This window comes from Typopeltis vanoorti, chromosome 3, assembly GCF_054136105.1.
Source record: "Typopeltis vanoorti isolate ZY-2024b chromosome 3, IOZ_Tvanoo_1.0, whole genome shotgun sequence".
NCBI classification, from domain to species: Eukaryota; Metazoa; Arthropoda; class Arachnida; order Uropygi; family Thelyphonidae; genus Typopeltis; species Typopeltis vanoorti.
The window spans coordinates 104,455,630-104,483,190 of record NC_143551.1 but is presented as its reverse complement, the minus strand read 5'-3'; the positions used below and the strand labels follow the sequence as shown (position 1 = coordinate 104,483,190).

Here is a 27,561-nt window from a genome sequence, read left to right as displayed (position 1 = left end):
AAAATGTAAATACGTTTAAAAAAAAACATATTATATGCATATATTTTGTCTAATGTAGCTGTCACCTTATTATAAAATATCAGTAGATTGTTAAAACAACTTCTCACACATGCTTTACCTCCATAGAAATTGTTCTCACTGCTCATTCCAAACATATCCTAATGAGCTGCTCAGAATCTTAACCACCACCTCCAGAGAAATGCAACTGGTCAATAATTGGGTTTCTGTATTTTAGAATCTCAGTGGTCCAGTGTTCTTCCTCGGGACTGACTATTAGGCTGATGTTGTACATTTGTGTATGAAATTTGGAATTTTGGAATTTTCCAAATGAAATCATACGTTTTATTATCAGTATTAAATTCTACAATTCTTAATAATGTTAATGAAGTAGAATTGACTTCCTGCTGTTTACATTTCACTTGTTACATGGAACGTAAGGTATTTGAAACAGAGCAATGTTAAATATTAGAACCTGATGAAAATAAATAATTGCATAAAATAAAAAGAAATTAAAATATCTGCTGTTGGTAAATACCGAATTACCTTACTAAATTACATTTTCATCCATATATGTTGTACAGTTCTCTTTTTCTCAACAGTAAAAGAAATATTGCAGAGTAAATGAATATAATTCTGCACCCAATAGTATTTTTTTAACTGACTGGAAGAGCGCGCGCGCACACACACACACACACACACACACACACACACACACACACACACACACACACACACACACACACACACACACACACACACACACACACACATTGAATAAACAATAAAAACTTTAAAATTCAGAGATCAAAAAACAAGGTCGTGATGAGGAAAATTTCCCCAGAAATACGAAAAAAAAAAAAAAAAAAAAGATAAAGGGATTTCCCGATTACTGAAGCTTAAGAAATGTTGCAACAGGAATTCTAAGATGAATCGTGTGAGCATAATCATAAATGTCTGTTTTTGTTTTGAAAAAAGTTTCACATTTGACATTAAAATACAATTTGCTAATAAATCTATTAACTGTAGGGAAAAATATGAGAAACTATAGAAGTAGTTCAAGATTCTGATTCATATCGTTTTTGGCATGTATGCATCATGTATGCGCATATGAGAAATTTTATCAATTATCTGCAGTGATGTAGCTTAATTCTGAAATTTGAAAATTTCAAGAAATTGGAACTCTTTCACAAACGATGTTAACTCCTCAGGAGGAGCCTGTATCCAGTCAGATTATTTTAATGTTTAAAAAATATTTAAATTGGTATTTAAAAGCATTTTTTAAAAGTGTTTAGAAAATATGAAACAATTCTGTTGGTAATTTTTTTCGTTGATTGAAAACATCTCTCTATCGTTTACCAGATTTGTTATACGTTAACGTTTTCTTTGTTAATTGCATTTTGTCTCTTCTTTTGATTTTCATGACGCACTTCTGGTATTTGTCAGTAATTTTAATCTTGTGAATTCGACTTCTCACCTCTTACTCTCTTGTAACTCTCACATTCTATTACTATGGTACACGCGCAATATCAGAGGAACTATCATTGTTTCTCTCCATCAGGAAGAAGCCGATAAAGATATTATTCTTTGCAGCTCCATATTGCCTGACATAAATCTTTCTTTTCTCCTGGACTTTTATGTTTAATACTCGATCTTGTGTACGAGTTTAGGAATAAAATAAAGCTAACTGCGAGGGTATGTGCCGTACTGCCAATTCCAATTTGTCTTTTACGATTGAGGGGTCACAGTTCTTATATATGATCAAGCAAACAACATTTCATAAAAGGCAATTCCATCTTTCTTTTCCTGCGAATGCGTATCTTTCATCAATTTTAGTCGTTTATCCCCCACCCCTTTGAATTATGCATTGTCCAATACATTTTCTTAGTAAATTACCGTGGCCCACTATCCAGAAAGTTTTGTCCTCAGCTGTTATCCGAAGTCTAGTAACTATCGACACCGCTAAATTATTGAGCTTGTACGACGTTTGCTTGTGCTGTAAATCATTATTTAGTTGAGAGAGAGTGTACACGTCGCTCGAAGTCTGATAGTTTTATGGAGATACTGGACTGGATTATGTGAAGTGCATTTATTTAAAACGTATAGATCCATTTGTATGTATCATTGCACACCGAGAAAAAGTTTTCAGTGGCCAGAATGCCATAAAATAGCTATAAACCTTCATTTTGGCTGGTGATTTAATTTTTGATGGTGGTAGTAGATTTTATGGCTGATCATACATATGAAATTGAGAGTAACCAGGAAAAGAAGCCTTCTAAAATGTCTGGATAATGGCTCTTGATAATGCCGCTCGATCAGCTGCTTTGATGGGATATAACAGTGCTGACACTGTATATGCTGAGCATTTTCTGCTTCTCTGCTGTCTTGTAATTTTTTCCTACATTCAGCATAACCGTTTATGATAATTGCAATAAAACTGCTAGCGGGTATTTAAAGTTTTTTTTTTTTTTTTGTATTTATTTATTTCCTTTCTTGCGTGATCAGAATGGGTCGTATGGATTGTGTAATAAAGTTTAAAGAGAAAAACAAACCAGAATGACACGCGCTGTGACTGTGATAAATAACGTAATGGAGTACGAGGTATGTTTCGGTTATTATTCTGCATTTATTCATTGGAGATTATGCGGGTTAGACAATCAGTCACCAGAACAGTTCAATATGAATTTCGCTCCCCAACCCCACTTCTTTTGTATTTCTGTATACATTGTTGTGGGGAATCAAGCTCACTATTTTCAGGAGGTTATTTGAGAGAACGTTCCCATATAAAGCATATTCGACTTAAATTACCTGATGTTACTAATGGAATCTTACATGATTAAACATTTAAACTCTAAATCCATAAAAACTTCCATATAAATAAACGAAGTTATTAAAACTTTTAAATTTCAGTATATTTATTTAAGTTAGTAAGCTATTTTTTTAGATGATTAAAAATGGAAATGATTAAATTAAATAAAAAAAGTCGCATTTCTTTTCTTTATTCTTTTAAAAATGTGTTTTTAGAAATAACATAATTCTGAATCTGTGCTGTCAACCCAAATAAACTGCTAGCGCGCGCATATATACAGGGTGTTCGGGATAAATTTGACATATTTATAATTAATTATATTTTTCCGTAAGTTACATGTATTAACACACACTTCTCTTCATTTAAAAGTTTGGACCCTTCTTCATTCATATACAAGATGTCAGAAAGGATGGATAGCTGGAACCCACCTGAATCATGGAAGAGAATAACTTGTATCATGATGATTCGTGCCCGCCATCAAAATAAGGATATTACGACTGCTGCCCAATGCTCCCTGAATACAGTAAAAACAATCAGGCATGAACTAGAGACTTGCAATGGTGACTACGAGGATGTAGCAAGAAGAAAGATCCCTAGCAGACAATCTGATTGCGTTCGTACAGCAGAATTCCTCGCAAATCTGCAGGAACAGGTGTTGAAGAACCCTAGCATTGGAATTCGGGCTTTGTTCGTGGAGTTGCTAACTGTAGTCAAGCCCTGGATAACAAGGGTAGCCAATGGTAGGCCGTATGTATGGCAGCAGGATTCGGCCCCTTGCCACACCTCTGGGAAAAGTCAAAAATGGTTGTCTGAAAATTTCTACGACTTCACCAGTCCAAATGTTTGGCCTCCAAACTCCCCAGACCTTAACCCCATGGATTATTTTGTATGGGGCGCAGTTGAAAAAGACACCAATCGCACTTCCAGTAATACAAAAGCCCAGTTAATGGATAAAATTAAAACAGTTTTTGCGGCCCTTCCCAGGGAGACTGTAGCATCAGCTTGTTCGAGGTTCCGAAGCAGAATTGAAGCTGTGATCGATGCTAATGGTGGTTATTTTGAGTAAATCTTGTTGATAGTATTGTAATTAACTCTGCCTGTAATGTTTTTTTGTCAATTCATTAAATTTAATAGATACAAAGAAGATTTTCTTTTTCCTTACGAAACTGTCAAATTTATCCCGAACACCCTGTATATATGTATATATATATTAAAATATATTTTCATCTAGTTAACAGATGAAAATTCGCTCTTTCAGATGGCATGCTATATTCTTCAGATGACTATTTAGCATATTTATCATATGATAGACTGTAATTGCTGGCGAGTAGGCTAGGTAGGAAAATTTATGAAGGAGTTGGGTGCATAGAATATAAATATAAAATATAAATCACGTTAACTTCATAAATAAACATTGGGTCTCATTAGACTCAGCTCTTGTAACCAAAAGTAACAGTCAAGACGGGTTAAATACCAATGAACAAACTACATATGTGGCTTCTTCATCTGTCTATGTGGTATATGACTTACTTTTCAGTGAATCTGTAAATAACTCCGCATTGAATGCAAAGGAAAAACAAACAACAACAACAAAAAAAACTTACGAGTGAGTGTTTGAACATCATCTCTTCTCGTTCTGTCTCTTTAATCATTATACCATCGACGTCTTCAATTATTGAGAGACGTTTAAATTACGGGGTTGAATTCCCGGTTTTTGTTTATTTTAACGACTTTTGTAATGTGGTATTGCAATTACACTATAGCAGCTTTATTTTCTCATGTGGACAGCCTTTGTCTTCTCGCGATATTTTTATGCGCGCGTGTCTCGTGAAAGTCAGTTTCTGTTAGTTCTAACTGCTTCTGCAGATTTTATTTTCACTAACTTTACCGTACGTGAGTATCCGTTGACAACCGTTTGGAACAGCCATAAAGAACCAGACATTCCCGACCCTTTTGTGTACACCGCAGAACTGGCTGAGCATATGGGAAGTTGGTGGTAGTGTTTCCCTACGTCCAAAAAGGGCGTTTCATGCAAACGGCCACGTATCCGCGTTTTCTTCTTCTATTCTTTCCGTCTCCCCCCCCCTCTTTCTCCTCTGCCCTTCGGCGTTTGTTTACTTTCGCGACTGCTGCATGCGTTAATTACAACCACGTGCAGATCTCGGAAAATTGATTCTATGGATGTAACATCTGGATTGATTACCAAGATTGGTCTACAGACACATGCCACCTCATCGTTTTTTTTTTGTTTTTTTTTAAATTATTATCCAGTGAGGTTTTATTTGTAGCAAACTGAAGGTGTGTGTGATTTGTATCCCACTGCGTGGGCTGAGCTGAAGTAGGCTGGTTGAATGAAGTGACGACATAAGCGCCTAAGACATTGAAGCCTGTATATTATTGTTTGCTAATTGTGTGTTTCCCGGTCGGATTATCTGTTTTGCGGAATAAAAATCAGAGTTTCTGGGAGTTAAAACATCGCCATCACCGTATGAGACTGCCTAGCTCACCTTCAGGTAAATAAGTTCCGCGGGATTCAAACCTAGGTCTTTCCATTCAAACTGCAAATGTTACGACGTCTTTACCACTTCACCGGCAGATGATCAGTATGTTGTTAGCTGACGTGGACGTTGAATTTGAAAGAGTTTGACTTCGCATTACGCAAAACTGTTATACAAACTGGATCACCTTCAACTGAAAAATTCCTCTCGTTCTAGGCGTGATTTGAGCACTTGATGCTCAGTAGTAATTGATTTTATCTCGCATACAGTTTGAAAGGGTTTGATTTCGCATTGTGCAAAAAAATAAGTATTATTGTAGAAAGTGGAACAAGAAAATGCTGATTATGGTATTATAAATTTATTTTTTTTTTTAAATTATAAGAAATAAATATACTATTTTCAGTAAATAATATAAATAAATTAAATATTTTAATTGATCACAGTACAAATCATTTACGACATACCTATATTATTAACATTAAATATGTTTAGTTAAATAAAGTATAAATTATTTTTCAGAGAGATTTCCTTTACTAAATTTATTTTTATTGTTTGAAAATAAAAACATGTTCGTTTTCCCCCCTTTTATTGTTAAAATTTATCATAGGACTGTATAGTTATATAATTTTTAAACTTTAACATTGTGAGAGTTTAAAAAATAGAACACTGCAAACGAAAACGAAAGTTGAAAGCTTAAACCGAAGTTAAAAAATTAGAAAACTATGAACGAAAGAAAACGAAAGTTGAAGCTTTATCCTTAATTTCACGTTAAAGATGTGTGATCAGAGAATGTAGATTGACGACTTTACTCGTGAGTTTGCTGACCTGTTACAAGTGTAATAGAATTGTTAGTATAGGTTGTTACCCTTCAGCTTGATTTAAAATGTCATATGGTTCAGTACCGAATTAAAAAAAAAGAAAAAAAATACTAGTTTCAGTCACGGGACAGGGATAAATTCCCGAATTTCATACTTCATTCTTCCATGCGATGTTAGTGATGCTTCCGGTTTCAATTTTTAAAATATTTTTTATACTAACCATTAGCGCGATAAAATATCATCTATGTTGCTTTCCTTTTTTCTAGTGAAAAAAAATATTATAATGTTTATGATATAAGTTGGACTGAAGCACAAAATGCTTGTAACAACGTGAATCCTGGTTCTCACTGTAAATAAGAAACTCGTAGTTGCTATGGAAACATTACGTCACATCCATCTCCCATCAAAAGAGTTTTTTGATGAGAGATGGATTTTTTTCTTTGAACGTTTTTAGATGATAAGAGATGATCACCCACAGAAACCACACAATCCAATGCACCGCGCTATTATATTTTTTTAACCTTTCATGGTTGGGATTTTCAATATTAGATCGCATTTTTTTTTTTTTTATAACTTTCGTTAAATGCATTTTTTTATATAGAAACGTTTATTTTGAGCTATGAACAAAAGCAACTCTTTTCTTAAGTTGTAGCTTTTCAAGGTAACATTAAGTATCTCTATGTTGTTTATTTGTAGAAGTTTATTTTTTTGGGTATGTGGGATATCTTTAAAGAAAACATGTTTAACAGCACATTTTCTTGTTAAAGACGTAGATTTTCTAGCATTGTTGATTGTATTGTCCTGGTTCACTGCAGAAAAAACTAGAAATCTTTTTTATTTTTATTTTTTCGAGAAAAAAAAAATCCGAGATAAATTTGTCTACCAGAAACATCTTTTCAGTTATTGAAACGGAAACGAACACCAATAGCACAGTAAAAATAAGGTAATAGAAAAATTTCTATTTTTTAAAATTTTATTTAGAAAATATTTATTTAATCGTCTTCAGTGAACTTTTACAAAACCTCTTGTCTCGTGTATAATGTATAAAAATTCTCTATATAAAGCATTTGTTTAAAAAAAAGTAGGACCGCTTATTTTTCTTTAATTAAATTAAATTAATTAATTTTTACAACCGGCTGATAAGTGATCACATTTATAAAGGCTGGTTACGATATGAAGTTAGTCGTATAGGCTGTGAGGTAACTAGGAATTTCATGTATCTCAACCTGACATGCCAACTTAGGAATTAAATTACAAGTTTTTTTTTTTTTTTCATTTTTATAATCCGTTGTCATGATATATATTCTTGTGCAGTAATTAACAATATTGTAATAAAAAACAGAAAAATATAGGGCTACGACAATAAAAACTAGATACGATAATGTAGCTATGAATGTTTTCACCAAATGGTAGGAAGTGTTACCCAACATAACTCCTTGGGTAGACCAAGAATATTCATAGTTCCTAGATTTTCTTTCAGACTGTAAATTGTGCTCAATGTACAGTGTCCATTTTATTTCTGTAATTCATATCGGCAGTTTTTAGGAAATACTTATTTGAGTGAAATCGATACGTTTATTCAGGTGTGCAGTGCGTATACACAAACTGGCGTCTCCATTATGCTTGCGATTTGCGATTGTTATTTGCCACCTTTCTTAACCATCAGTGACTTTCAAGGAATATTGACCCGGCTCACATTTTCCACCTGCATCTCTTCATTGTACGCTTTAAGCCTGTCCGGCAGAAGGAATGGTGGGGGGAGGGGAAAGGAAGGGAAAGGAAAGGAATCATTCCTCCGTATTGACTGAGTAAAGAATCGCCGTGCTAAGGTACCCAGAATGGACGCTACAACGCGTCGCCGTGAATGCCCCGTCGTTCCGTTCCACTGTCAGTGGGAGGACTGATGGATGAGGCCAGTCCTTTGTGGGCTTCCTACCCTAAGCTTTTCATTGCGTACATTCAAGTACACGTGTGGGAAACGGAGATGTGGGCAGATCGGGCCACTGTTCTCTGTCATTCGTACTACCCAATTCTTTGTCTGGAGAAACTATTTGTCCTTTGCAGAAGCACATAGGAAAGGTACCGTTTATCTAAAAGGAAACTCTACGGAAATACTTTTCTTCAGGCTTTGAAAGCTTTGTATTTGGAATTATAGCATTCTCATTGGCTTTCATGAAAACATTTCCATTTCATTCGGGAGATTCAGTTTGAAAGTAGCAATATTTGCCAATGAATAGACCTTTGTGAAAAGTGCTGAACAGTTTTAAATTCTTCCTCTTTAGCATTATTTAATATGTTAAAGTGAATTTATTTTTTATTTTATTTTATTTTATTTTTTATTTGATATTGTTGGATAAATATCAAAAATCGCAGGTTTCCTAAACTAATTTAAAGGCCTATTAAACTAGCTATTTAATGGCCCTTTAAATCACTCTTAACAATATATCATCATCATCGAAATTTTGGGCAGCTTCCACAAGTTTATCAGTTGTGTTGTCTGCATTTATTTTGTTTGTAAACCAGCTCTTTCTCTATTTCCGCTGTAGTGAATCGTGCTAGTTTATTTGCTGCGACAATGTGCTTTATGGAAAATATTCTTACTTTCGTCGTGATCACATCTTTTAAATTAATTTTATTATTATTGAAGCCAATGAGACCAACGCGACTAAGTCGACATTCACACAATTCCGTCATGCCTAATGAAATTATAATAATACTTAATATCATTCCATTAATGGTTCGTTCATTAATTCGCATTGAATTCGTTGCGAATTCAATGATTAGAAACTCAGCACTGTTTAGAATAATTGCTTTTTCCACTGGGTAGGGTGGCCATGGCACACGTGAAATATATATTTCATTTTTTTAATTGGTACCCTTTCTGGAATGCTGAATAAAAGGTGTGTAACAGTGTATGGAGAATCGAGAGGAGAGGAATAGTAGAAACTGGAGAACACATACATAGTGAGATAAGTATAATATATTGGCTTATGCATATTTGGTATGTATTATGTATTCAGCTAAACATAAACGAATTGTTCTGATAATATAACAAAAGTTGGAAACTATTCAGAGTTCTTTTATTAATTCTATTTATTCTAATATTTTTTCCCCAATGCTTCACATTCGCAGGACATACCGTAGTGTCCTCTGAATATGTGCGAGGTATGTCCTGCGAATTGATCTAAAGAATATTTTGTTAGAACGAAATATTTTTTAGATTTCTTTTCTGACAATTTATTTTTTTTTTTAGATTAGTATTTTACTTAAAGTGATGACATTTTCACTCTAAGAACATAGATCAAGAGATTTTTTTTTTTTTTCAATATCTATTGAATCAGTGTCTTTGAGTTTTGTATTCATAAGAAGTTGTCACGGTTTATTGAAAAGTTATCATCGCAAGTGTAAGATGTGGAATTGTTTTAAGTATTTCCAGATCAAGCAATAAAATGACATAGCGAGACATTCTTATAAGCTTTGTCATTAATGATGCAATAATGTGAATCATTTTTCTATTAATAAGAACTGTATTTTAACATTTCTTCTCCCTTATTATATTTCTCTGGCATTGTGTTAATGTGAATTGATTGCCTCCATAGTCTTGTTCATTTACATTTGGTGACGCAAATAAATCCCAGGAGGAGGAAAGTTGCATTTTATTATTATTATTTTAAATGTACCAATACACTATTTATTTAAGAAAACGTGCAGCGCTATTATAATTAACTGAAAGAATTTGCAATTACTGTTTGAATATTTGGAAATTAACTTACTGTTAATTTTCTTAATATTTCGTAAGCCACACTCACGATATTAATGTATTGTAGATTACAAACTTCGGTGGGTAGGATTTAGATTAAAAAAGAGAGAAAGAAAATGGAAAGAATCTGAATGTAGTTTATTACGGCCGTACAAACGACAACCAATACTATTTCCTAGTCAGTACTTTTCCTGGTACTATAGTACTAGGAAAAAAAGGCTACAGAAATGTGCAATCTCCCTATTAATTTATCGTCACAGAAATAAAATTGCCATTGTCTCACCAAATTCACTAATTTAGGTAAAATTAAGTTATTAAATTAAATTTAACATCGATTTTAAGTTAAGTAAATTCACTTCACAGATTTTAAAATTAATTTATTATTTCAATTTGTCAAAAGTTGGAATGAAATGTATTTGCCTATTATATATTCAAATAAAGAATTTTTAAAACATAGCCTTAAACTGATTCCGATATTTCATCATTCTTATTCATTTTTTTTTTCTAAACCGGTAAAAAAAAAAAGTGTATTAAACAAGTCGCCAGACACTGCACTGAATTGAAGAATTTAGTGTCTGTTTTTATTATTTGTAAGAATCTTTTTCATATGTTTCTCAAAAATTAAAAACTGGACATTAAAAACGTAAGTTAATAAGATTTTTTCTCTCTTCGTCTTTTATTTATTTATTTTTTTTTTTTTTATCTGTCCACGGCACCCAAGTACTGTGTATTGTAGGTTCAGTAACCTTTTGTATCAAGGGCGCGCTTGGAAGGTGGGAATGAAACGAGTTAGAACCTCTATCAAGAACTGTTGATAACTCTAAAAATGATCTTAAATATGCAGACATGGAAGAAACTTCTTTTACTAGTCTCTCTCTCTCTCTTCAAGAGGGTACGGAAAGAAAGGAATTAAAAAAAAAATTGGAATAAAAATTCACTTAATTACTGAACTGTAATTTCCTGAGGGTTTACGTGTGCTAATTTAATATTTTAAATACTTTAATTCTTAAGAAGTGTGTCATCCCTTTTCAGTAGTTTGGGAGTTGTTACACTCAGGGGCCAATTCTCCATGCTTGCGCAGCAAGCATGGGGAATTGGCCCCTGAGTGTAAAAAGTTACAACTAAAACGTCGTAAAAAGTTACAACTAACTTTTTTACGACGATGTTATTGACCAGCTCATGAAGAAGAACCGTAGGGTAGAATTTGTATTCAAGTAGCTAAATTGAAAAAGATAGACTATTATTTGTAAAATAAATGTTGTATTTGTATGATTAAATGTACATAAATTTCTAAATATATAGTTTTAAATGGTCAGACTTCAATCACACCTCTCACTCCCTGAATGATAACAAGAGCAAGCATGAATTTCAAGACCAGCATTCTCCCCTGGTTACACTCAATTTGAAGTCCTGTATATCTTTTCTTGCGTGAAAAATAAGCTTGATATCGTACGCCGAAAGAGTCGAAGGAGGAAATAATATTAAATACCGAATTGTGTGTTCATCATTGATATGTATGACTACAAACTACTTAAAAATTATAAACATGAATTTAATGGGGGGTAAGGAACTGAAATAATTCAAATCGTTTGAAAAATGTTGGTCTGTTCAGACTACTGTTTAAGGTGAAGAAAACCAAAATAATTATTAATACACAACTGTAACATTTATCGTGCGTGATTTTTTTTTCTCATCATCATCATAAGAGAAATCTATCACAATAATAGCCATGTTTATATTAAAGTTTTTGGTGTCTTTAATCTCTTCGTTCCGTTTGTCCTTTTAGTGTTATTAAAAATGTTATCACATAGAGAATATGTTTATTTTCAATTAGGGTCTATTATTAAATATTTTTTCTTCTATTTCAGTGATTTGCAGAATAACGACATTACAACCATACCCGATTCCGCTTTTGAAGGATTGACCAGCCTGAAAGAACTGTAAGTATTATTTATTTATTTATTTATTTACTTTAACTTAACATGCATATGTGTACATGTATTGTTTAATTTGATTGCCAAGAGATGATTGGTATGCTGCTTTGAATGGTGAATGTAAATGAATAATCTCTTATGTAAATTATTTTCATTTGGAGCTATTTTGTCAGATGAAGAGTCCAGAATAAAAGTAACTTTTGTTTTCATAAATAAATGGCAGAATTGCGTTTATTATTCCCTTTGTTTCTTTTTTGAACCATTTGCTCCACCAGCTTCGCCTTGGTGGATCAAATGGATGCGCATCTTCGATCAAGGCACCGCATGGTGACAATGTGAATTAATTTCTTCTAATCTGCTTTGTCTGTAGGTGCACATGTGCTCTTGGGCCTGTTTGTATATCCGGATCTTTCATCTCGATATGTCTACTAGATGAAACCTCCACCTTCCTGGAAAGGGGGGGGGGGTCTTTCCAGGAAGCTCGGTTAACTCTCCTTTGAATGAAAACCTTTTATTTAAAATTCTATTTTCATCGAGGGATTTGAACCCAGTTCTTTTCAAGAAGTCATCAACGTCAATACCTACTGAAGTGCAGAGTTAATGCATGTTAAATGCTAAGGTTGTACATTTGAAAGCTTTCTAGATTGATGTATCAGATCTGCTACTAAAAATGTTTTTTTTTTTAAGGAAATATAATTTTTAGAATAGCCAAATGTGAAGAAAATGAATTTATATCCTTTAGTAGTATGTTTTTAAATAGCCCTAATTAAAAATGTAATCATCAGGAATGTAATGAGTTAATATTTTGTTTAATATGTACATCGAGAGTAGGACTCAGTTTATTAATTTGCAACTTTGTTGTAGATTTATGCAGTTAGTAGCTCTAGAACTGTGCTTCCCAAACTTCTGGATGTCAGGGCCCCCTTTGGAAAAATTAAAATATTTCACGGCCCCTCTCAAAAAAATCGTATTATAGACATAAATTATATTATTATAATATTTATTGTATTTATATTCAATACAAAACATACACAGCGAATACTGCAAAAATCAAATGCAAATATTACATTACATTATATTACATTAATATTCATTAATACGCAGGAAGCAAAATTTGTGAACCCGCATCAATGTGTGGTTTTTTTTTCCCATTAAAATATAAAATAATAACAAAAAAGAAATAATAAATAATAAAAATTAAATATTAAAAAAATTAAAATATAAAATAATAACAAAAAAGAAATAATAAATAATAAAAATTAAATATGTTTCTTTTAAGATAAAAAAATCTACTTAGTCTTAAAAGATTTTAAATTTGTTTTCATTATTTTACGGCCCACCTCAACAAAACCTATGGCCCCCAAGGGGGCCGTGGCCCACAGTTTGGGAAGTGTTGCTCTAGAAGACCAAAATGTAAAATCCAGCAATATTGGAGTTCTGGCAAATATAACAGATTAATTTGAAGAAAACTTGCCCAAAAGTACTACATGATAAGAAGTTACTTATCAAGTAATACTCTTGTAATATCTTGTACATGTTGATGTTACATAGTTCCATTTAAACAACTTACAACATTTTATTCAAGGATATACTTGAACAATTTCCTATCCAAGTGGGCTAGATTAACCTGTTTACATACATTTATATAGAAAACAAAAAAAACTTCCTCCCCTTGCCTCTTCGATTGGCTCAGGATTTTTGCTATTTTTATTAATTTTTTAAAATTTATTTTTTTATTGCCATACACTCCTAATAAAAGGAGGGTTAAGGGGGAAAATAATTCAAAGTAAACTCTCTGGGACATTTCTTGTACATTGTTTGGAAACAACTTATTTCGACTATATTGGCAATGACAATGGTTGTAAGATGCAGTTATTTTAGGCCATTTCTCAGTCTCGTTTATATTTCAATTCTTTTTTTTTCCCTTTTTTTTTCTCGCAATTTGAGATGGTGGTCATTAATCAAGTGGGTAACTCTGCGATCAGTGAAAAAAATGAAAAGTTTCTCCAGTTGTTGATCATTCCTCCCCCCCCCCTGCCATCCATGGAGTGATGTGCTATATAGCTTTTGTATCTGCTCATTTGGGTTATATATATATATCGAGTCCCGGGGGGGGGGTTCGCTTTACAGAGGGTCGTTTAATCGAATTGCAGGGGTATCTTTAGCACATTAGTCTCGATTATCCGCGGTTGACTGGACCTAAAATATATTGAATATGCCATTAGTAGAGAATGTTCTATTTTAAGACAGAGTTTTCTCTGATATGCGTAGCAGCTACTGTATAAATTTTTTATAGTCAACTTGTATAAAACATCATTAAGTTGTGTGTAGTAAGTATACAGCTATAACATGAGAGTTCCTTTTTTCATGATCTTTATTTATGCATTATTTATTTGTATACGGGGCAGAATTTGTTTTAAACCTTAGTTTTACTTTGGATAATTGCTGCTAGGGAAATATCCAGTATTTATTTATTACTTTTGGTGATGAATTCAACACTGTATATTCTTGACTTTTATTTAGATGATGCCGAACCTAAGGGTTTTTTTTTCCGACATAATTAAATTACCAGTTATAAATTGAATATTTTGAACTTTCTGGAGATTTAGGGATGCTGTATTTTTGATTTTCTTTCTTTCCAGACTAATTTGCTGTATTGTAAATAAAATATCGGAAAAACGACTTTTCATTGTCAAATTTGTATAGTACAGAGAAAAAGTTTTGATAAAAAAAATTTGCTGAGATCTCGGGCAAATATACAAAGAACCTTTGTATTAAAGATTAGTGAGTTGTGTTTTGAAATAAATGCCTGGGCCGATTTTTAATCCCAGTCCCGTACTGTCTCTAGATATAAAAGAGTAAGAGAACGTAAAACGCTATTATATGGTTACTAGCAAATGAAGTAAATATACCCTTTCAAGAAAAGTGTATCTTACGAAGCTTATTATTAATTATACAATAATTGCACGGAAGCGTTACAAAATTCCGCACGGAGAATTTACTGGGCGTTACTGGAAACCCACACTCCACGAAAAACGCGGACGACGATCTTATCTGCACACTCAAAGAAACCGGAAGTGTTAAGACAATTTTTGTTAAACATTCGTGGAAGATTGTAATTAGTAGAAACTCCCCAAACAAGTGGCTACTAAAAGATGCAGGAATATTCATGTCATTATTTAGTTTCCAACTGTCACACGACCGAGTTTTCTTGTAAATCACGAGGTGGATACCATAGAGCTCATATTGTCGACTAGAATATTTCTCTGATGGACAACCTCATCCACAAAAGAATTTTATGGCTTCCAAAGAATTTAGAAGAAAAAAAAAAAGAAAGGGGAAGGACTAAATACGCAAAATCTTACATTTTTTATCTATTCTGTATTTTTACTTTTTTATTTTTCTTCCAAAAAACCTAAATATAATCGACTGTAAATCTTATCTATGTACAATTCTGCAAGCTGCTTCTCAGTTTTGGAAATTAGTGACCTATCGAATCGAAGGCAGTACTTTGTTTGACGACTCGTTTTAAAGCTTTTTTTTTGTTCCCTTCATGGTGTTAAAAGTGAAAGTTATCTCTGAAAATCTTCACAATTTGTATAAAAAAAAAGTAAAAATGCGTTTTTGAGTAATTGAAATCGTGACATGAAGAAAACAGCGACGATCGTATCTGATCAATCATTTAGAAGTTGACTCTTTCCCGCTGATGGAAAAATATTTTACATATACTATTCAGGCTGTAGCGTATTACCTTTGTCAAGTTGAGTTGGTTGATGAGAATAGTATATTGTTTTTCATAATCAGGGTTGCTTTCTTAAAAGAGATTCGTTCTTCCACCAAGTCAGTAGCCACAAAACATTTGTATCTACATTTAGCGATTTTTTTTTTTTTTTTTTGAACAGTTATAACTTAACAGTTGGAAATGGAGCAGTTAAAAAAAAAAAAAAGTGTTACTTTGAATTGTTTAATTTAAATCATTTCTTCTTCTTTAAACCAAAACTGAAATGACTAGAATTTTTAGTAAAGATCCAAAGTAGCAGATTTCTTCAAAATTAGTTCGCGACTGGTATTTAATTAATAAAGCACTGTTTAATATTGAAGTCAGCATGGATTTGTTCTCGAAGTATTTATTTTTAAAACAAAGAATGATTTTATATACTCACTCTATTCATAAGTAGACTCCACCTAGTCCTTGTATGCATGTGCGCGCAAACGCGCGCACACAAACACTCACAAAGTAGGTTATAAAACGATGATGGAACCAAATTATGCTTATTAATTGCAGCCGAAAACTGTTCGCGTCATAATTATGACGAGGAAAAGAAACACATGTTTCGTATGTGCCAAGGACTACATTTCAGGAAATTTTGAAAGCCGCAGTCTTGACTGCATTCATTTATTCTTTTGCATTGCGATATTACATGTCAGATGTTTTCCATATTCTCATCGTAAGTAAACTTATTTAGATGGTTTGTTATATCAGTGTAAGCTGTCATGGTCTCTCTCTCTCTCTCTCCACATGTTATTCACGTTTTTTATTATTATTAATGGAAAGAAAGAAAGTTGTAGGTCACCGCCTTCAATTTCCCAACCCCACCCTGCCCAGAGGGCATTATAACATGTTTTAATTGTTCAGCGGGAAATCCAAGTTGAATGTTTTTTTTTTTTTTTTTTTTTCCTTCATACTACGGCTGCTGCTGTGCCCTGTCACCCATTTCTTTTCTTCCCACCTCTTTCCCGGTAAATTTTTTAGGAGAGCTGACCAAACAGTCGTCCCTCCGCAGTTCAAGTAATCTTTCTGTGAAAGGTTAGACCTAACGCAGGATATATATTGAAAGAAACAGAAATATATTAAAATACTATTAGGTTTCACTTAAAAATGAGATTTCCATTATGTGATCAAAGGCAGCTTTCACATTTGCCTAAATGAATGTCCAAATATTACACTCTTACTCATACTGGATATTTATCATGCACAAGTCTATACGGCGTTAGCATGTCAAGTAAGCAGGAGTGCCATCGGCTTAAGCTACGTACTGTCTAACCTTGCTGTGTATTGTGTACTAAATGGTGTCAGCCATAAACATTGCCAACAGACCGAAAATCTGTAGTGTGTGTGTGTGTGTATGCTCGGTCAAGGCTCCGACGGAAGGAGGGTGACCGAGACGAGGAAGAAGTGGGGATAGGGGGGGGAGAATGGTAGACTCGAAAGACACGGTAAAGGGCGTTTGGATTGGGGACGGGGCGGAGGAACGCGAAACGTCTGTTTGTCACGGCAGGGTGTGAACATCGCGGCGGGAAGTCGCTTTTAATAAGAGGAGGAGGACGGACGTTGCTGGAGGCGTAGAGAAGGAAGCGGCAGACACACGACGCAGTTGCACGTGGTAGTTGGTGGCGGTGGAGGCTGTCGCCGACCTGTGTATTTGTTCTGAGCATGGGATGCCGTTGGGTCTTCGAAGTGCGGTTTTGGTGCGACATGGATGCAGAATGTACGACCTTAATGAACTCCTGTTTTACCCGGAGATGTTCTCTGAATGGAGTGTCGTTATTAGAAACATCTTTGTGCTCATATGATCACGCGCGCGCGCACACACGCACACACACACACACACACACCTTAAATTCCTTGCACTGCTATAAGTTTGCTTACTGGCTTAGATTTTAGTCGAGGCCGGAAGGCAAATTAAAAGCTGACTTAATTCGTTACAATAAGTTGAGACAATAGTCGATTAAACTATGTTGTCTTAATTAAAAACAGAATAAATACAAAATATAAACGAGGCTTAACATTATATTAATTCTCTTAATAATGGAGCAGGAAATAATTAATGCACTCAGTTTCGAATCTTCCCAAAGCTTGTTAGAGAATTAATCTGATTGTTCGATTTCTATCCTTTCATAAAGTATATAATCTATCTTGCACGAAGTTATCAGCAAAGAGCACCTCTCCTTGCTTACTTTGCATAAATATCAGAGGATCAAATATTGTTAGATATGGAGTCCATTTATCATATCTCACATCCCATTTATGCGTGATGTATTTTATAGATGATCTATCAGCTTCGTTCTGTACGTTCTATTTTTCTTATAGTTTTTAATAATACTTAAAAATACTTAACACATGATACTTGCCTCCATGGTGTTAATTATTTTTAATGCTAAGAATATCAGTTTTCATGGCCTAGAGGAGCATTTTGAACTATCTTTTAAGAAGCTAACTTCTAAAATGTTACACCAAGGCAGAGATTAATAAATCAAGGCTATGCTCAAGACTATGTTTCTTGCTATTTCCATATTGCATTTTCTCTTTTCGAAAGAAATTTTTTCTTATTTCTTGACCCTCTCCTTCTCCAATCTATACTTGCTTGGTACAGATATCCACTAATTCGGCAATTTTTGACTTACGTAAAATTAATATGAATGCTCTTATAAACGAATTCAAATAGCAGATCCCGCTCACAGTTTCTTCCATCTAAGAAATGAAATTTTCTAGCGCAAAAATAAATATTCTTCGAGTGCCAAATTGAATGACTTATTAGCAATCGAAGACTTGAGTAACTAAAAATAAATACATTTGAACAAATTACAGATTAAAATGTTATAGGATACTAAAGATATTTAAATGAGTACCAACAGCTACACGAGGGAGTTAGATATTCCGCGTTAGCAAGGAAGGTGCAAAATGCTCTGTCTTGCTTTAAGACGCATGCTAGTCATTTATTCTGTAGACTGGGGATAAACACATTAGCCAATGATGCAGAGCAGCGAACTTCATTTGCTTGCTTTTTACTCTACTAAAAGTTTTTTTTTTTTAATTAAACTGATTTATGCTATACTTAAATAGAAGTGCATTTATTTATTCTCTTTTCTGTTTAATATTTTTATTTTTTTTCAGCAAATTAAAAAGTTTTTTAAAATTTTAATTTAAAAAAATTAAAATTATAAAAATATAATTTCATACCCACAAAATGAATTTAAACAAATCCTTTTATTGTGACATTAATTGCTATTGAGAACAAAAAAATCATGTTGCATATTTCGATATACGCTTTCCTTCTTGGGAATACGTCCATCGCGCAGATGGAATAAATAGTTGTATTTATTTATCATCATATCTACTCGTCCATCCTATCCTAGGACGGGTTGAGTTCTCCCCCCGCTACCGAGGAGACTTAATTAATGCAACCGGGTCGCCACTCCTTGCTGTATCCCCTAAGGGCACTATTTCTGACGGTAGTCCGTGGGTGTTTATGGGGGAAGGTTTGCCTGTTCTGAGGGACAAAAAACCCGAGTTTTCGGGTGAAAAAAACCTCCTACCACCGTATGAGACCGGCTAACTCACCTTTCGACGAAAGAGACCAGATAAAGGTTCCTCACGTCACTGACGGGAATTGACTCAGGTCTTTCCAACCAAAGAGCTTCCTCTATACTTACTAAGCTACGTATGCGCAGTTGAATGGTTTTTAATAGAAAATTACTGAGGGACACACACACACACACACACACACAAGAATATATTTATTGTCATACGGTAACATTGTTTGTAGAGGCAATTCAGAGCAGAATTACTCCACAATAGATAACCCTTTTGAAAAATTTTTTGATTACTCGATTTTAAATATGTTATCAATTTTGCGTTTTCCGAAACCTTACTCGACTTTGTCATTTGATTTCTTTCTTAATTCTCTTTATGCATTCTTATTGTCTTTATTCATTCGCAACTCGGTAAATGACCATTGGTAAGGTTAGATTGCTTTTGTTTACTTGACATTATTCATTTTCAAATTATGCATAGAAACATTTTAATAAGGAAATATAACTGATATAGCTAGTTGGATACCAGCGAACAGTCTTAATAATAAAACATTCATATATTCGCACATTAAACATTTTGAATAACAGATGACGCAATTTATTGATCAAAATTCAACTAAGACTTTTTTTTTTTTTTTCATTTGGATTTCAGTTAATAGCAAAAAATGTTTAAATATATTGAACTGAAGGTGTTTTTATTTATTGTTAGGGACGATTCTTAATATTTCTATATTTTAAGAAATTCTGATTGTGTTCAAATTGTACTTTTCAATTATAGTAATGTTTATGGATTTTAACCTCCTTTCTGGTTAAAACATATGTATGCATTATTGCAAAGTTGAATATTATCTTTGAACTATTTTTATAGTACTAATTATTCCGTGGTCATGTGATTCCCAGTCTCATTAAAAATAAATCTCTACTCCATTTCCTCTATCTAAATCCGAAATGATAGCTCTTGGAATATGCTCCACAGTTACTAAATATAGATAGCTAAATGATTATTAGGTGTTGGGAAACTTTAGCAAGCAGTCAAACTAATGCTGTTTAGTTACTCATCGCTACAGAAAGATCGTACCTCTAATTAATTATGTTCTTATCTTATACTAGCAAATCAAGCAGGCAGCAAATTTCGTTTAGGAGTTGGAGTCTGAATTCGCACATTTGTGTTCATGGATTTTTAGGGTTAGTATTTAATTTATGAGGTCCAGAAATCTCATTCGCGTGTTGGGAACATGCTTGACAGATAAACAAAATAAATTCTTAACTTGCAAGTCCAACGGTGCCAGCTATCTTGGCACGAATAATTATTAGTGGTTTTGGCTCTACCTCCCCAGATTTCAAGCAGTGTATAGTTTCGTAACTTCAAATGAAACAGTGACATAATAATGACACACGCCTAGTTTGTATAAAGAATGGAGTGTTGCTTGCTTTAAAAATTAATATTGCATTCATTTTGTCTACAGATAAACATTATGTGCTACGTAATTTAGGACTTTTTAATGTTGACGTTGTTTAAATCGACCAACATAAAAAGTCGTATCTCAGGATTTTTATATGCAGTGTTAATATTTAAAATAAACTGCCCATCTCAGTGTTCAATCTTGAATCACAAATTTTCGATAAAAAGTATAATTATGACGATAATGGGCTCTCTATATCGTCTGATTAATTACTAGAATAGAGGAAGTACTTTTAATTTTATTTCATGCAATCTCTCTCTCTCTCTCTCTCTCAGAGAGAGAGAGAGAAAGAAAGAATGTATATCTGGACACACACAAAAATTGAATTTTTCAGATCCAAATTTATTAAGCTTGAAATCATTCAAAATATTAAAAACTGTTCTACAAAAATAATGCAGTTATTAATTAATCATAATTTGTGCATTTAGTTGCATTTAGTTTGGGTATTAATGAGTGCGGATTATTTTAAAATTAGAAGTAAATTTATCTAGAAATTTTAAAGGAAAAACTATATATTACTTTGTTTAAAAAAAAAAAATGGGGGATATAAAATTCTGTGACAGCAGTTACAACAGTGCCGAAAAAAGAAAAAAAAATATGGAGGTGGTAGTTCGAATTCGGAAATTCGAATTTTGCATGTCACAGGTATGTAAAACAGGCAAACCTCTTAGAAGAACACTCACGTAGTTTATAGACATGATACAATTGCCGCGTGGTCTTAGTTGCTTCGACTTTAAACCAACCAACCAAATAAACCTCGGGGGGGGCGATATTTCAGGACGACCTCTTAATAAATTAAATTGCAGTGGTATGACTGCATTCTCTCCTCCCCTTCCAGTGAGAGTTTTCAGTATGATAGATCACTAGTTGACTATAAAGAATTTTTAATTTGTCTAATTTTAGCATAAGTTTTCACAGATGTTAGTATCTTACAGCTAGTGGAATACCGTGTCACAATAAATATTGCTATTAGGTGAAAAAAAATGTGTATATATATATATAAACAGCAGATAAATTATAAAGAATAAACAAGAATATTTTATTACTCATCATTTTTGAAGCTTATGACCGACTAGTTTCGCTTACATTAATAAACTGGTGACTTCGTGAGGGTTTATAATAAGCAGAAAAACTATAAAAACAGATAACAACAAAGTTTTTCGGAAGCTGAAAAATCGTTACAAAAGAAAATAAATTCTTTTATCATAAATACGAATGTGAAATTTTTGGATGGTTGAAGTTGTTCAATGTTTATGTGAAATCTGAAAATGAAGCTGGAGTCTCAATTTTTTTTTTTTTCTTGAACTATTTTTGTCACATTTGTTGGATAAGGAGTAAATATCTTGTAAAAGATTTGAATGAAGTGAGCAACAAAGGCTTTCATTCTAGCTAGGATGGGTTTTATAACTCGGTCCAAGTATTTGTACCTGGAGAATGCAAAAAGTAGTTGAACTAGTCTGGAAAGCAGAGTAGAAAGTCCCTGAAACCGTCTCATCTAGCTCCATACAAAGGATATGAGGTTGGGAGTCTGAGGGAGGTGGGGGGATCCCTTAGGAAAGGAAATTCATACAATATTATGATATGAGATACAGAGAAAGAGGTGGCTTTTGCAGGAAGGAATACTGATTAACAAAAGATAGTGTTCGGTGAGTGGATAGGATTATCTGATATTCTAGTTGGTTAATGGACGATTTACATTAGATCAGTGCTTACACAATGTACCTTTCCAGCTTCGTCAGTTGGCTTTAATATAGGAGGCAGGTTACAGTTATGGACATTAAAGCCAACAACAACAATCATTCTGCTGTCTGCGTTCACTGGACTACAGAAAATCAAACGTTCGGAATAAGAGATCAAAGAGATAATGACCAATTTCAGAATTTGGGGAATGTTAGTATTCCTTCTATGACAAGTATCGCATTTTTGTGGAAGGAATCATAGAGTTCAGTTTGGATTGTTTATGATGTATGGTAGCAGTTGTAACTGCTATTCGAGGTTCGTTCAAAAACAGGAAGTCAGGTGTGGATGTCTAAGTGGTGGTGGTGGTGGTGCACATAATTTATATTGCATTTATACCGCTAATTAGGTGAAGTGGACGTGATGTCTTTCGAGGAATTTTTGTGCTTTTTTATATTTTTCCGATAGAAATAGTGTCATCCACCGTGACGCTAGTTTACTTTTTGCAATAAAAAAGAAAAACACGAAAGCTGCGCATTTTTCATTTGAGGTTGGAGAAAAGATAAACATGCAGACCGAGGAGGGTCTCTTAAACATACCCTTATATAGAGAGCACTCAGTATTCTTTCTTTTCATAACTTGGCCTCAATAGTTCACTCATATGCAACACTTTAGTAGGATTATGCGCCCACTGATCGGGAAGTCTTTATATGTGTTATCATCTGATTTTCGATTCTGTCTATCTACTTGGACAACTTGCAGAATCCAATAGTTCACTCATATGCAACACTTTAGTAGGATTATGCGCCCACTGATCGGGAAGTCTTTATATGTGTTATCATCTGATTTTCGATTCTGTCTATCTACTTGGACAACTTGCAGAACCCCTTTACTGTTGTTTTCCTCGAATGTATGAAGGTTCTTGGTCTGCTCAGTGTGTTTTGCTTGCCCTCACACTGCATTTAGAGGGCGGGGACAGACGTGAACAGTTCTGTTTTAAAAATTATATAACATATGCTGTGTGTGTGTGTGTGTGTGTGTGTGTGTGTGTGTCAGAGTTATATAATTTGCAAATATCGCTCTGAAGAATTAAATACGACATCATTTTAATTCAACACAACTGAAAAACGGTACAAATTGATTATAATTTTGGTAGTAGCTCTGTCGAGAGTCTCTCTCATGCTGCTTTTTTAAAATTTATTCAGACACAGTGCATTCACTATTTCTTCCTGCAGCTTTTTTCTTACTTTTCTCATCCATGAAAAAAGTTAATCTTATTCTCTTGCTTATGAAATTTTTCTCCCCTCCAGGGAAAACCCCTCCTTCTTTTTCCATCTTACCACATGCTGAAAAATTTGCTCTGTATTTATCCGATAAAATCCCATCGCCAACTTATGTTTACATGTATAGATTAAAATTACATTAAGAAAGGAAGGCTTAATAAATCACTGACCTAGTTGGTCGAGTGGTTAGCGTACCCTCTCCAACCTCCGTGTTTAAATCCGACCACGAGCATGGATATTTGCGATTGTCAGGAGATAAATATTATCACCCGGTGTGACCCCCCCCCCGTGTAACAGACATAATATGCTGACCTCATAGCCTGAGTTACTTCGGCCATAAAGCCAAATAAATCACCCCCCCCCCTCTCCGCTTATCGGAGGTCCGGAGTGGCTTGAAAAAGTTCCATGTTTCGTCTCTAGAGCAGGATTTCCGGAATATGTAAGAAATTAAAAAAATGCAAATATATATAACTTAATTTAATACAAAGAAAACAATCCTTACGCTGAAAAAAAACATTTTAAGCGCTCATGATTAGAAATCTGATAACGAAGAAAAGAAACTATTATAAACATTATAACCTTGTACATTTATCTTTGATATATTCAGTCATATATAATCGTACCCCACCCCCATATTTCTTGTCGAAAATCAGCCTTTCAAAGGAAAGAACAAACTACAATACCAGAAAATTTGTATTAAATCAAACTATCTCAACATCAAAGGTTCATTGTTTTCCCCCCCCCCCCCCCCTTTTTGTCTAATACAAAAAATGTTAAACATAGTTCCATGTGATATAAATTATTTTTCCCTTAAGAATTTTTTTTCACACGAACTGTTCGAAAAACAAAAGAAAAAAAAAAGATGAATACAGAAATTACAAAGGATCTCCCCAAATAATTGAGTTCCTGCAGTGAAAGACAGACCAATTGTGTGCAAAGAAGGTGTATCACACATATGTACGGATTGCAGGGCAGAATCAATTCGATGCTCGCAAGATTACAGTCAAGATAGACAAGCGAAACAAGATTTAAAAAAAAAAAAAAAAAATATTTCAGCTCTTTTCCTTAGGAGGTCGGCGCCAAAGCTGTGCTTGAATTTCAGTAACAAGGTGTGATCACAGGTGTCATCCCACGGTCGTTTAGAACCACGGGTGGGAATACTGTAGCTATTTTTTAAGGTCCAATTTTCTCTCTCTCTTGAGGACTATATCAAATAAGAGGAAGTTCTTTTGTATATGTTCCACAATATTATAATCTGAAGGATACTTTCCTGAAGAAAAGTTCGTATTCCAGTGGGAAAGAATAGGTTGCGGTCAATCTCTCATCACATGGACCTGTTTATGTATTTTTTTCTTACTTCCATTCGTCTAAAACTGCATCATGCTTTGCAAACTATTATTTGTAAAGGCGTTTATTTCCGATTTATAAGAAGAGATTTTTCCCTTCATACTTTTCGAAGAACTGCACTTTAAAATGAATTCCTTTTTTAAAGTGGAAAATTGCCAATCTTTACAATTTACAATTCTGTACAATCCTGGTTGTGATGTACAGCTTATGGTCATTAGAAGGTACTTAGAACTTAACATGACTCAACTTTTGTTTTTCATCCTGCTGTTATATGCATTTAAATTACTCTCTCTCTCTCTCTCTCTCTCTCTCTCTCTGTCGTTAAATTTTTGAAAATAACTTCAGTAGAAATTTGCTCTGACTAGGCGGTCTTTAAAATAATAGTATAGTTGGTTGGTTTAAAGAAAGTCTAGTCAGTAAAATTATCTTTAATATGAATAAAGAGGTGACATCTATCTGTTTCGCTATCCAACGTCTGACAGCATAATTAGGAAGTTTTTACTAGAAAAAAAATGAGATAAGCTCTGAAAGATCCACAAAAACAATTTTTTTAAGTAATCCGAGATAGCAATAAGGTTAAGCACATGACACGTCTAGCATACTTGATGTTTGTAGCCCATTATTACACATAGTTAGTAGTTGATTGCTAGCATAAGAAAGATTCAAAAATCCGATGTATTACATGAACGGATGAGAAACTTCCAAATGTAATGCACAAGATAAGGCCTGGGTTTCTGGCTGGAGTACCGATCAAGGTAAAGCATTAAAGCCGATGACAAATCCAATATGAGGTAAGAGGTACGACCTGATTTATTCTTGAGTTTGTGGGACGTCGATGAACTATTCACTCTCCTGGATTTCAAAACATCGTCTATGTAAGCTTTACAGGAGATTTTGTAGATACCAGAATATTCTTGGAAAGGAATACAACAATTCCCTAAAGCCAGTGTCCCTTCCAAAAATATCTCATTGTCTACACAATCTCTCGTTCCTATGGTAAGGCTTACATACGTGAAAATGGAGGAAGTTTTGACATCCGGGAAAGAACATTTTAGCAACGTTCCACAAACGCCGGGATAAACCAGTTACCTCTTCACAGCACATGGTGATATGAATTGGTCATCGGCTTTAATGCTCTATCTTGACAGTAATTTCCCGTTCTGACTTTTCACAGAATATAGCAAATCTGCACTCACATGACAGTCGAAGCAAAAACCTAGGCCTCATCTTATGCATTGCATTTGGAAGTCTCTTACCATTTATGAAGTATACAGATCTCTTTTATGCTAAGTCACCTACCAGCTAAAAAACACCCTTCCTGAAGACGCTGTCTCCGACTTTGAACAGTGGAACATGCAAATGTGATCTCATCAGAGCCGGCGCTAGGGTCTTTACCGCCCGCATGCAGTGTCTATCTAAGCGCCCCCCCTGTAACGATCCGGGCGTGTGTGGTTCTTTTACGATAATAAAATTTAAATTATTTGAAATTTCTTAAATAAATTTTGACAGAACAACCACACGTTGGTTTGCTAAATGTAACGAACTGGGGGGTGTTGACTACGCAGGATAATCGTTAAAAACCCGAATATTCAAAAAATTCTCAAAAGTTAAAGCAAAATTTGATAAAGCCACTTTACTTTAATCGGTGAATATAATGATACAGGGATTATAGCCTTCTCACCGCCCTAAATTGCTAACAAAATTAAAATGAATTTTAATTAAAGTTAAAATTTATTTCAACTAAAGTTTAAAAAATTCTTGCATTTTACAAGTTACTAAATTCTTAGTAACTTGTAAAATTGTTTAATAATTTTTATAAGTGGAACTATCTTTTAGGAAAATAAAAGAAACTCAAGATAGATGAGAAAATAAGAAAAGAATTCAGAAATAATTAGAACATTTAATATAAGTATTCAAAAAATAACATCTTTACAGAATAACAGAAAATAAATTAAATTACATAAATATACTTGAAATTTTTTTAAATTAAAATTTTAGAGGTTTTGATTTCATATTCATAAAATTAGAAATAATGGTCTTAACGTCTAATTCCGCACATATATCATTTTCAATAGCTATTAACGCCAAACTAACAAGCCTTTTTTTGTGACATGCTTGTTTTTAAGTAGGTTTTAAATTAAAACCTACTTTTAATCAATTTCAACTTGGAAAAGGAACGTTCACCGCTCGCTACACTAACAGGTAAGGTTAATAGTATTCTTAACGCAATTGAAAAGTTAGGGAAAGATAAATTATTGGACACAATAAAATTAAGAATATCGAAAGGGTTTTGAATATTTAAATTATCCTTCCGAAAAATATCCCGGAAAGCACATAAAAAATTCGTCATATAGTTCTATTGCATTTACGTCTTTATTGTCACCGTCCTTCAAGAAAATCTCTAAATCGTCACAATTTTTTCGTAAATCTTCGTTATTAATTTGTAGTAATCTATACAAGAAATTGAAATTATCATAATATGTTTTTAGTTGTTCAAAACGTTCCATTAACGAACACATTGCAACGTCTAGAAGTGTATAAAACACATTCACTCTAAATTTATCTTCTGGCGATTGTGGCGTTTCGCCATGAAGCTCGTAGTCAAATTGTCGTGTCTTCTTTCGTCGTCGAACTTCCGTACCAGTTTTAAATTCTTGTTCT

General features: G+C 33.7%; 1 protein-coding gene across 1 annotated transcript in view; it reads left to right on the top strand.

Annotated features, from left to right (window-relative positions):
- LOC150108437 (uncharacterized) overlaps nt 1–27,561 on the top strand; it is a 189,245-nt gene that overhangs the window by 3,942 nt on the left and 157,742 nt on the right. The window contains exon 2 of the mRNA XM_090390779.1: nt 11,751–11,822. Within this exon, the coding sequence (XP_090246905.1) occupies nt 11,751–11,822 (72 nt within the window). The remainder of the gene's footprint in view (nt 1–11,750; nt 11,823–27,561) is intronic.